The sequence below is a fragment of the Bradysia coprophila genome, chromosome IV, assembly GCF_014529535.1.
Source record: "Bradysia coprophila strain Holo2 chromosome IV, BU_Bcop_v1, whole genome shotgun sequence".
NCBI lineage: Eukaryota > Metazoa > Arthropoda > Insecta > Diptera > Sciaridae > Bradysia > Bradysia coprophila.
Genome location: NC_050738.1, coordinates 506,147 through 519,583, shown reverse-complemented (window position 1 = coordinate 519,583; position 13,437 = coordinate 506,147). Strand labels below are relative to the sequence as shown.

The window sequence follows — 13,437 nt, the reverse complement described above, 5'->3', positions numbered from 1 at the left end:
ATGATATTTACTTCGAACGCCTTTATGTTGTGTAGAGTGCTAGATTGAATGTGTAGTGTAGTGTATGTGTGGTGTGTGAACATAGATATTACATTAGTCTTTGTGTATGAAATTAAATAGGACATTCGATATTTTTATCGTTGCGAATTGGCAACGGACTATTAGAATATCTACGAGTAAGCGTTACATAGAAAGCGAATGAAAATGACTGCAACCAGATCTACATTTTTCTCCGTTTGACCAAAAATGAGCCATCATGGCTTCATGGTGAAAAATCGATTTAAAGAATCTTGGCCAGAAAGATGTCAGTAAGTTTTATGATTCTCTCAGTCCACTTGCATCGTAGAGAAACTAATTTAGTGTCGAACTAAAGGTGAGATTTCTTAAACGGTTTTTTGGTGCCGGACAAGTTTAAAATTCCAATTTTACGATGGACCTGTTCAGAAAAACTTTAACTTTAAGTTTCCCTGTTGATGTGGCACATAGTATTCATATTAACACTAAATTGTTCTCAATGCTATGTAAGATGACTGAGCATTTCCTGCACTCAAAAACGAAAACTGAAACTGACAGAAAAAAACATTTTCGTTATAGATGGTGGGACAATGTGGTGTAGGTATCTAAAGGAGGCTTTATGAGGGACTGAAACGCAGATGGACTCTCGGTATGTAAGAAAGGATTGACATCTTTGGTTTGGTAACCAAAGCCTATTTTTATTACGCGGCCGTTAAGAGTAATAATGGACGTTGTTCCTTTTCTGAAAAGCGACACTTTGAGTTTTTGAATACACAAAGATTGAGACGTAATAGTTGTGTGCTCTCTGGGCGACGTACTGGAATAGAAGTTTTGTAATTTTTGCTAGTTGCTCTTTCACAAATGACTTGCACTCAAATACAAAAGACAAAGCAACGAAAAAGCTAAATTCTTTGGCAATCCACACCTTCCATTACCTCAACCACTTCCCGCTGGTTTAATCGACCAACATTTACCCCAAATAGATTTTTGTTTTATTGAAACGTTCGATCGAATCGCGTATGAAGTTATCGTGTTTAAGGTCGGGCTTCACACGTAGCATTAAAACAGCACAAGGGCACGCGAATATTAAATTGGAAGTGGTTTTGAAAATGGTGCTAGAGTTTATAAAACTGAAGTAGCAATAATGTAGTAGTCACATAAACCGTATGTCTGATAAATATTTGCTTTCAATACCTATTCATTTATGCATACTAAGCGACCGTCTCAAAAGTGATTTGAACCGAACCGAATTTCATATGCACGAAAAATGATGCCAGTCAATAAATGTAAATAATTCTCGCTTTAAAATAATGGCATGCAGGGTTACAAACGCGTACACACAGTTTTTATTTTCGAATATTTTATCTTCAGATTCAGAGAATCTAACAGGCAGACGGCGTGCTAATTTCATTTGTGTTGGTTCAAGTTAATAAGCTCGAAATTCGCTTACATAAAAACAAAACGTTTGTTATCATCAACGTCATTACACTTCAAGATTACGATTGTAGTGTTGCTAACATTGTTGTTATTGGTTTAGTCAAAGAATCGATATCTTTGTAATGAAAGTTAATGAAGCATAACTGTCGAATGAGTTGATTATTGAAATTTTTCGGAGAAGGTTCACAATTTCAAGCTAGTCCAGGAAAGTTGTATAAGATGGGGATGAGGACTCAGGGCCTATTTTTGAGAATTGCTTTTTGGAATTTTTGAAATTTTAGGAAATTTAGGATTTTTTTTAGGAATATTAGGAATGTTGGAAATTTTAGGAATTTTTAGGAATCCAATTCTCAAAAATAGGCCCTGATGAGGACTCTGTGGATCAGACCATTATTTAACAACTTCATGCATCTGTATCTCTTTGATCACTTGTTTTTCATAAAAGATTATGTTGGTCATTAGACTAGCCACACCATCCCTACTTCTGTGAGCAATGATATAGAGCCGCATTAAGTTCTAATCTAATCCCAGCCCTCATTTTCATGCTATCTGCTAGAACGAAATGGAACATGCAAAATAATTTAATAATGTGCCGAACGGATAGCACAACACAAACTAACTACTAATGAATGTGGAACGGATGGGGGTCGCCATCATCACACCACCGCCAACGTTACAGCATTAACAGTACTCCGCTACATTGTAGTTGCTTTATATTGTAGCCCGTTAAAAGAGGATAAATCTTCAATTTTACCTTCGTGACGAAAGAATATAAAACTTTCGCCGAGCGCAGTGTCTTTACAGACACATTCCGAAAATCATTCAATTCTACTCGCAAAGTAAATTCTCTGCATGTTACTGCATGCCGAACGGAGAGGGATACGCAACTGAAATTCCGTATAAATCGTAAATGTTTATTTCTAAGTATTTTCTTTTATGGATCTATTCGAGTAATGACGTGTATATAAGTTGCTTGGAATGGACAATTTATGTTCGAGTCTAAACGTGATACTAAACAGTTCCGACCGAACGTAACGCCATCTTAATGTTTCTGCAAAAATAGACACAAAAATTTAAGCAAAATTTCGCAAAAAAAAATCTACCAAAATCAATATTTACAAATCAAGTGTATGTGGTGTAATGGAAACTCACAGCGCTATGTACATATATGTATATATATCTGGAGAGCCTACCCATACACAATATCAACGACATGTAATAACATAAAATCCGAAGTGCATATTCCAAAGTGCCAAGTATAGAGTGGAGAGAGAGCAGCAGACCCATGATTCATATTCATGGATGGGAAAAATGCACGAAATTATAAATGCGACATTGCTTATTTTCATTAGCAATCGCAACCGAAATCATTTTTATGGATATCTACGCTCTCGTATTTTTCTTGCTGTAAATTTTCCAGCTTTTCTTTTTCTTTCTTTTTTTCCCCGAACAGATATTCGGTCGTTTTTGTTGTTGTTGTTTGTCATTATTCTGTAAGTACATAAAGACACAGCACGCTTTTATACAACCATTGTAGTTGGCTGTAATATCGTCTAATTTGTTGGCGAAATTCATTTGATTTTATGGTGTTTATGAATATTGTTTTCATTTACAGCGCAGGCGCACTTTTTATCGGAAAACTTGTGGATATTGTTGTGGAGGGTGAGGTAGTTTGTCGTGTCAAATTCTTACGGTTTCATGATCTTTAGAGAGAGATGAATAGATTACGTGGGTGTAAGTAATTAATATCACTCTTATTAGAATTAGAAGTGTATGTATCGGGTATTAGGTACCAGATATATACGAACGTACGGCAATCGATTTAACACACAACTATGTAATTAATAACTACTTTTTTGCGCGTCCATTCAACAGAAAATTTAGGATTCATTTCTCGATTATTTTTAGTTGAAACTACGGATAATTTGCGAGGAGAAAAAAAGAGTTTAATTTCGCAAATCGAATTCTTTTGTTTCATTGGCACCAGCAAAGTTAAGGATACTTTTTTTGTGGATGCTGTTGGAAGATATAGCATGATAATCGCCTTATTATACACTCTATACACAGTTCATTTCAAACGCAAACAAATCAACGCAATCAGGAGAGAAATGGGTTAATGGTTAATAACCATTGGTTATGCTCTCGTGTTGAGAACGATCTAGCGCTCTGAATACACAGAGCTTTTTGCTCGAGAATTAAAACGAAAACCAGACTTTCTAGTTGTGTCAGTCATTGGCTATGCTTCATGTGATCAAGGCTCTGAAATAGCAGGTTAAGCCACTGCTGAGTAAATCAAAGGCGGTGGCATCTGCATTTCTCTGTGGCGCCAACGAGATTTGTAAAAATTGTTTTCTTCAAGTTGACTTTTCACACAATATGAAATGAGTGCGTTTAACAAGTTTGATGTCACCCTCTCCTTCGTGTGTGTCTTAAACTGATGTTTCGGAATGTGATAGCGCTAGCCTGCACGTGAATTTTAATGAAATTGTACGCTGTAGGTTGCGAACGAAATTTAATCTTAATTTAGTTCCGTTAGAGCGTCCGTTTATTATTCATTTGTAATACAAATTTTGTATGATGACATTTAAAACGCTGACGGTGTTTCAAGCTTAGAGTAAATTATCTTGATTGGAAACGACAGGCGAAATTCAACCTTAATCACAGAAGAAACACTAATAATAAGTTGTCCAAGCTTGTGTGGCTAGTGAGAGGTGACCAAAAACCTAAAACATGCACTTTTCTTATGGAAATTTCTCGTAGGCCACGAAACGTACAAGGTCGTGTGGGGTGTCATTAGAAAGGTAATTGCATGTACTTTCGGGGCAGATTGGGTCTTGTTGGGTTTAAAATTCATCCACACTATAAGCAGTTGAAAGTATGGGTAAAAAATGGATAATTTCGGCGAACTTCTAACGGTTCCCATGCATCCGAAAAGCAACAGAAAAAAAAAACTATTTTCCCCCATATAATACTGGTCGTAGCTTTCCAACAATACCAAACATGCAAGGGTAGTGTTTCGATGAATGTGGTTTTGGAATGAAAATTTGATGCTCAGTATCGCTACTCAAAGAATTTCATGCAGGTGCAATTTTTGATGATTTTCGAAATTAGTGTATCTACAACAATGCGAAGCAACGTATCACGTTTCGTGGCCTACGAGGAATTTCCATAAGAAAAGTGCATGTTTTAGGTTTTTGGTCACCTGTCACTAGTCACACAAGCTTGGACGAACTTTTTTGAAAGTGGTTTTGGCTTCTAGGGAGCAATACCTATCTAGGCACATATCAAAAAATCAACTAGAAATTGCGTCCGATTTGGGCAGGCTGTTTCTCAAAAGAATCCCTCAAAGTGATGTTGTAATAAATGAAGTAAAAGATTTATGGAAAATTCAGTCTGCGTACGAAAGTTGTCAACTACAGTCAACTGATTCTGACGCCTTGTATACGATCGAATAGTAAATACGGATAGAAGAGGAGGAGAACATTCTGGTAAAAGAAGTCGTCAATGTAGCGACACTTCTGATGATTAGAAAAAGAAACGTCGAGTGAAAGCACAAAATAGTTGAAGCAACAGAACTAGCAGAATCAATAGTACCGTGATACGCTTGCCGCGTAATGAACGGATAGGTAAGCAAAAATGTATCAGATTATAATACTAGAAACGTGGAACTGAAGTGTCATTCAGAAGAACATTCCTGTTGTAATTTGATTACGAAATGGGGTACTTTTTGAAACAAGAGCTGAATTGAAATGTGTTACGTGATCGTTGTCTTTTCGTTATCTATTTGGATAAGAAAAATTGTTCGACAGACCAAACGAAATAGCCTAACGAAATCCTTTTCCATATCGGTAAACAAGGCAATTGCCATTGACGCCTAAAGACATTTAAGTACTTTATTTCCGATTCGCCGACTGTGTGCGTAAAAGTGAAGTTTGTAAGAATGAGGATGCCACTGCAGTACTGCCATACTAAATAGTGCCATAATTGAAGTTTTGCGCAATACGTTGCCAACGGCGTCATCGTCTCGGGTTGACAATTTTATAATATTTGGCGCAAAGCGTCCATTAAAACTAATGTTAGGTAAAAGCTAACTTAGCTGACCTGCACATTTATTGAGTCGAAAATATCTAAACTTTTCCTATGACAAATACGTCTGTTGCATGCCACAAAGCAATTCGCACTGAATCATAAATGCTATAACCAAAAGCAACGCAACGTTTAAATGTTTATGTTTAAGGTTTGCCTCGCCTCGTTAACATCGCATATCTATGACCAAAAAGTTTTTCTTTTTTTAAACAGAAAAAATAATAATAAAATCCACACAACACACATGATCATTGTATACCTACAACAGTGCATTTTCAACACCACTTTCTCGAATGTACAATAAATATAATTGACAATATTGTAAATGCTATTTATATCACTTGTACGCGTTGTATAATCACAAAAATATAAGAAACTCGATTATGTGTACAGCAAAAGCGTGCGTATACAACACGTACGTACATCGTTTTGATGTGTACGAAAGAAGATACAAATAATTAAAATCGAAAATATTTTTTTTTTCCTTTCAAATATCGCTACATCGATGTATCGGGTACGAAGGAATTTTTTTTTTCTTTCTTGACAAACATGAAGCATAAAATATTCACAGTGACGAAAATGCCGTGAGACATGGGAATTTTCACGTTGAATTATAAATAAAAATCAGAGATAACGAACTAAAAAAAAACGGACCGACGTGTAACCCTTTTTATCCCATTTGCAATTAGCCAAGTGGTTGGCAAAACAATCATCATTCGATAAGCAAAAAAAAACATCGAAAAGCGATGTATGAAAATTAAGAAAATCGATGCAAAACTTACCACCAGAACACTGCTCTGTAAATTCCCCGCCAGCGTTGTGTCGGGTTTTTTCTCCGTCTTCTTTGCGGCTCGTTTCGCTTTACTTTCGAGGAACCGTTTCTGCAAAACGGTCGTCTCTAGATTCTGTTGCTCGCAAACGCCGCTAAACGTTTGTTCGAATCGCGGTTCGCAATCGGTCTGACGACGTCGATAGTTTTCGATGCGACGGCGAAAACGATCAACCCGTTTCGGTGGAACGGATTCGCCGGTATGGTATGGTGAGTGCTCTTGACCACCGATATTCTGTTGCAGATGGTCAAGCTGATGTTGTTGAGGCTGTTGCTGTTGTTGTTGCTGCTGTTGGAGATGTCTCTGTTGTTGTTGCTGTTGTAGGTGTAAATTGTTGTTTATCTGATGCGCCTGATTGGCGCTGGAAAACACTGGCAGACCTCCAGCATCCATGCAGTCGATCCCTACTTGTGGGACGCCAATGCGCTCCACAATATTTTCGTGGTGTAAATGATTATAGCGGAAGAGTACGTTTTTGGAGCAAACATGAAATTTCTGGTCAATTGTAACATTAAATTTAAACGCGTATTTATGGCATCGTACATCACAGTGATGAGGTCAGACTATATTTGTTGTTGAATCTGCAAAAAAAAACGGCATCGTTAATTAATTAATTAATTGAACTCTCGTACACATACAAATTTATTTATAAATTTGAATAAACAGAAGAAGAGGCAAAAAAAAATTATTTAAAATTAATAATTTACACTCAGCTGAATATAATTTCATTACAACTGCACTCTGGCGGTATAATGGTGTGCGAGATGTCTCCATATTTGTTCTAAGGTCTAAATTTAATTTATGTATTTTGATCGAATTAGTTAATAAGGAAGAAGCAATTAAAATTAATTTATTGTTGATGCTTCAATGTTTCGTCACAGTAGTTAGTTTTTCAGCCGACTACGGCGTCAACTGATAAACGCACGCATACGCCTGTACAGTTTTACAATAATTAGTTTAATATAAATGGATGGACATTGGGCACAGGGTGAATCACCGGAAAAACATCTTGCAATGTTTGTTTTTTTTGTTTATCGAAAAATAGGTCAATAAGCGTACGATCACGTTGTGATAAGTTTGTTTTTGTGTTCAGATTGCTTGTTAGGGTACGTCGGCCTCAATTTGGCACACCATACGAATTTAATCTAGAAACAACAATTGTAAACGACGGGGCAATGGTTGTCTTCTTTCAAGCATTTTCTTGTATTTGATGTAAAATCTACTACTTCAATGTCTTTAACATATATTTTTCTAGATAATGGAACACTGTAGCCACAGGTCATCGCCTAGTATTGCAGCATTTAGTAATACGCTCTATATCTCGTAATTTGATTTTTCTACTTTGGACTGGGTCTGATTTTGGCGCTAAAGTTCCTATAGACTTCTTTATACGTCAGAAAGGTTGGAAACTGACTTCGTACAGCAATTTTCTGATGTATTAAGAACTTTCTAGGAATTCTAACTCCAAAGCAAGGTCCTTATCGAATACTGTCGTAAATATTTGTTAGTATTTCTTCAAAATAAATCGAATATGATCGTCCTGATTGTACTTCCATAGTAGCCTTACTCTGTTCTAGAACATGACATCATAATAGACAAAAAAACTCCCATTCTGAGTCGAGCAACGGAATTAAAAATTTGTTTCTATGCGTTGTCATGCGTTTCTATACGTTTTCATGCAAAGTTTTGTTTAGTATCAGACAGAAAAACGAAATCAACATTCGTGTAGAACCATTAACCTGAGAACATACAAGCACAAATATGAGAAATCCGGAGAATTATTTCGACTTCTTTTTAGTATATCTCTTAGTGGGAATGGGCGACACAGTGCTCCTTTACCTACGTCTCCAGTGGGCTTATTTTGATTACAGTCTATATCATAATTTCAATGTTTGACCTACGAAATATGAACTAACTCAGAAGAATTTACGAGGGGGAAACAACAAGAGCGAATGGTGGGACAGGCTGCATTCGTTATTGGCGCGAATGTAGGAAAAAAATGAGAGAGTGAGTGGAACGACCGAGCGCAAATTATGAGCGAATGACGGGAAAATGTGGTAGAATGACGGGAAAATGTGGTAGAATGCAGGAAAATATGAGCGAATGAATGAAAAATATAAGCAAATAAATGGAGCGAACAACAGGAAAATATAATCGAATGAATGGAGAATATGAGCGAATGGAATTCTCTCATGCGAATGGTGGTACAGGATTTTCCGTTGTTGTTTTCCCCTCGTGAATTTACATAAAAATTTAAAAAACAAGGCATCAGAACAGTCGGAGCGTTTGCTGCGACTTAGCCCCGTACGACCCGTAATCCTATTTCGTCCGTAACCATAATACGTCCGTAGCCGTAATACGCCCGGAACCCTAATACGTCTACAACCCTCTAATGCGTCTGTTACCAAAATGCAAGTCAAGTTGGGCATGGTCAAATTTACTGAAAGTGTTCATTTTTAAAATTGCGCATAGCGCAATTACGAAAGCCCGTACGAAGTACCTCTCAAATAAAACCAACAATTTACGATATTATTTTAGAAACCCAAAATTTTTTGCCAACTTTCTATTGGGTATTCAATTATCTCTCAAATGGAACTAAATCTAGCAAAATCGGATGAGATTTACTCGATTTATGTGCAATAAACACTTAGGGCCGAGTAGCGGCCTTAGTCCAAGGGCCCAAATTTGAAACTTTTTTCGCCACGTTATTTTCGGTATTCAATTATCTCTCAAATGAAACAAAATCTAGCAAAATCGGATGAGATTTACTCGATTTATGTGCAAAAAACACTTGGGGCCGAGTAGCGGCCTTATTCCAAGGGCCCAGATTTGCCCTTACTGTCTGCTTCCAATTCGACGTGTTGCAAACGGCATATTAATCTTATAAGCCCCCAGTACTTCGTACGGGGCTAAAAATCGCTAGTTCTCCAGTCATTCCTTCATGAGAACATCACTACGTCACGTACGTATGTGTATGAATTGTAATACATTGATGTTGTCTTTGTTATGAGTAAGACGAATTAGATTTAAATTGTCAGCTCTTCTAATCCTCTTCTTATACCGACAGCCGACACCTTCAAAACTTCCCTTAACTTCCACTAAGACAATCCATTCATAAACAATTAATGTGCAATCAATGCATGCTAATCTATTTGCACCACCTGGCTTCAACTACGTCTCTTATCGTTGAAACAGTCATCCCGTGCAACGTTCGACTGCAGAAATTTAGCAAATGCAAGAGAGCATACATGACATATCTCAATTGGATTTCATTTTATGGTAAATCCTTACTTGTTGTAAGATGGTGTCAGTGTTTTGAACATGGAAGTGTTAACGTAGACGCAATGCAATTTCACAATATGAGAGCTGAGCCAGCCATCACTCAAAGTTACTTTAAACCAAAACCGTATTTGTTCGAGTAATTGAATAACCCAGGTAAGAAACGTTTTAACTTTTGATGTTACATCCATTCAGAAAGATAAGGAAAAAAATTCCGTAACGTAACTGGAAACTACGTATTGTAATTCTAAGAATTTATCGAAAATAATTGTAGTGTCGTTCGTATGCATTGACGTACTGGAAGAGTAAACAAATTGGGTTTTATATGATTCACTGTGACAAGTCACATCATACATCCGTTCAAACATCTTTCTAGTCGAACCTGGTCATTTACTTAATTTAATTAGAAAATTTAGATGACTCACAATCATTCATAAGGAGATGTCTCTAGTCGCACGAGTTAGGTTTATCGAATAAAATCTAGTCCGAATTTACAACTTCGGCTACTGCAATTAGTCATACAACGGAATTTGCAGACGCCAATGTATATCGTCTCCATAAGTGAAATTAGGAGGCTGAAATGAAGGTTTCTATTCGACGATAATTTAGCCTGCAAATTGGATTTTGTAAAAGCAATACGAAGACATCTGTTAGGGTAAATTGATTTGATAATTAGCAGCCAAGTTATTGTACGATTGTACCAAATTGACTCTATTATAAATAACTCGCCTAAGTTTGAACAATAAACCATATTGACCATTTCCCTTCCCCGCCCAATGTACACAGTTGATCAAAGCTATTTTTCGGTCAATAGCTTGGAAACCCTTTTACATTTGATTCCGTACCGCTTCCGCCACAAAACTTAAAAATTCAAATTCAATCTGATTCGCTGTGTCACGGAACACCAACAACATTTTGAATCATTTTTTGCGAACGGTGGCGAACTCTGAACCATATTTTCCAAATGGCCCAAAACATATATTTCGTTCACTGCAATAAATTAGCACGGAAATTTATCGCTTCCTAAAATTTTCCGCATTTTAAAATGTATCAATCCAAGACGAAAATAATCGTGCAACAATCATCGCTAACAGCAGCAGGAAAGACAAATAGCTGGGAATATTGAAAAAAAAACGAAAGAAAAAGAAAATCTTCGCGAAAAGAAATATTTGAACAGTAGTACAGTGGTACCTACAGTGTTATAGGAGCATGTATAAGTACTTCGATTCGAAAAACTTAAGAAAAAAAAAGAACGAAATTCGCTCCATGCGGGTGTTAAATGGGAAATAAAAAAGAAAATGAGAATATTATGCCAACTAACAACATCGTATCACTGAAACATTCCTCGATGAAAGTGTTGAATGAAACTTCGTAACAAGTGAAAACGAGACAAAATCATATGCTCGTTCACAATGCGCACACTCGGAACACCATTAGCGATACAACAGTGCCTTCACTGTGTGTATGTGTGCTTCGAAAACTTGCCAGTAGTTGATCTATACACAGCTTGTAAGTTGGTGTGTAGATTCATTCCAATTCGATGTTTATACTTCAGAGACGAAATATTTAGATTTAATTATTGCAGCATAAGCATTGCAGTTAGTTAATTGAATATGGATTCAATGAAGAAGACGAAAAAAAATCTCTTATTTCGAATGTTAATTAATGCGAAACTGCGTACAATATTAGTCAGAGCGTCTCGTTGCGTGAAGGGAGAGCGAGTACAATGGTACATAGAGAGCTCAATAAAATACAAACAATCGTAAGGTTAAAAATAACATTAAAAAGCTAATAAATACATGCGATACACCAAGTTCGATATGCTCAACTTGTTAGGTCGATTCAATTTTATTTCCTGCTAAAATTTGATCATTTGAGTGGCTTTTTTTCGGTTTGTTCGCTATATACACGCATTGTTTGTATACACTAAACTTCCTCTTCAGACAATAAAAACTTATTTCGCATTCAAATGAAAATTACGTACACTTAGAGTTTCCAATTAATGTTCGTATAATTATTACACCAAATGGCAATTATTAAAATAAATCAATTTTTACTGCCTTTTCGCCCATCGCACATCTATTATACAGTGATGCCCTAATTTTATCCGTTAGATTACATCATCGAATTATTTCTTTTGCAATTTATACATCGGGAGACATCGGAGTAAGAAAGAAAATGCATGCGGAGCTTTGCTTTGGTGTAATCTGTTGTTCCTCTTTTTTTGTAGTATTGGTCGAATGACCAGTTCAAAAACAAATCAATGAAGCGAAGAGATTAAAGCTTTTAGGGTCTTATTGGGTTTAAAATTCGTCCACACTTAGATATGTACAGTTGAAGTTTTCAACCGAAAGAAGACTGAAAACTTACACTTTTCTTACGGAAATTTGTCGAGGTACACGAAATGTACATGGTCGTGAGGGGTGTCATTAGAAAGGTAATTGCTTGTACTTTCAGGGCAAGTAGCGTCTTATTGGGGTTTGGAAGAATCTACGATGAAATCTGCGAAGTTGAAATGTTTAAGGCTTATGTTGAATCGCAGATGCAACCAAACTTCCGTAAGCTCTACTTTCCCTTAAAGTATATGCAATTACCTTTCTAATGACACCCCACACGACCATGTACCTTTCGTTCATCTTGAGAAATTTTTGTAAGAAAAGTGCAAGTTTTCGGTTCTTGATCACCTCACACTAGCCACACAAGCTTCGAAGAATTTTTTTGAAAGTGGTTTTGGCTTCTGGGGTCGAGTACCTTACTGGGCACATGTAAAAAATTCCAATAGAAAATGCGTCCGATTTCGGTCTTCTGTTTTTCAGAAGAATCCCTCTTTGAATCTTTAGATTGCATGGGTCCAGAAACCAAAAAATTTGTCACGAAATTAGGATCGTTGATGAAAAAAGCATCAGGGGAAAAGCGTTCAACAGATTACTTATTGCAAAGAATTTCAATTGCTATTCAACGAGGACACGCAACATGTATTGTTGGAACATTGGGGAGGAATAGATTGGACGATTTTTATTTATTGTAATTTCTGTTTATGAAAAGATCGATTTTTTACTGGCTGTGCAATTTGAGCAGTCTTTTTTTTGCTGATCTAAAAATACAAAATCAATGAAAATGTCGATCGTCAAAGAGATTTTATTTTCTGAAAAAATTGCAGTTTTCCTTATCACAACGGTCATTTGCTATCGACAACGACAATAGGTGATGGGCTCTAGATAGTGTTTTGTTATGTTCCAAAACCGTTTGTTACAACTTAGTGGAATGTTAGATTATCTATCAAACCACGCACTTCAAGCATGAGTGGGTACTCTAAATAGGGTACTTTAACTTGACAGAGTGTCACACAGCAGTAAAGCTATTTTCATGTAAAATTGAGTACTTTCTGCAGATGACCTGCTGACCACTATGATCACTTTTGCTTGAAGTACGTTGATCAAACACTAGTACTTCATTTTCTCAGTACTCAGATGAAGTAATAGATTTTGTTGATTTTCTGCAATGTTAATGATGCTAGTGCCTATGCTAATAACATTCATCGAACTCCTTATTGTCACTGTGTTCAGAACAGAATTGTTTCGTTTAAAATGTTTTGAATCAGCCGCATAACTGTAGAACTAATGAAAGAAAGAAAAAATTTAAAAATACTCAGTGACATTAGGCGTTCGACTGTTGTTTACTGGTTACATAATGATAACGCAAAAATATGAGCGCTAATACACTCATGCTGAGATGTTAAATAATTTACATTTTTACGTTTTACGTGTTAAAATGCATGGGAACGTGAGAA

The 13,437-nt window shown here is 36.4% G+C and overlaps 1 protein-coding gene across 1 annotated transcript in view; it reads right to left on the bottom strand.

The window, feature by feature from the left end:
- Nucleotides 1-13,437, bottom strand: part of LOC119066559 (neurogenic protein mastermind) — a 55,158-nt gene that overhangs the window by 37,419 nt on the left and 4,302 nt on the right. The window contains exon 2 of the mRNA XM_037169106.1: nucleotides 6,321-6,949. Coding sequence (XP_037025001.1) covers nucleotides 6,321-6,761 — 441 coding nt within the window. The 5' untranslated portion in view covers nucleotides 6,762-6,949. The remainder of the gene's footprint in view (nucleotides 1-6,320; nucleotides 6,950-13,437) is intronic.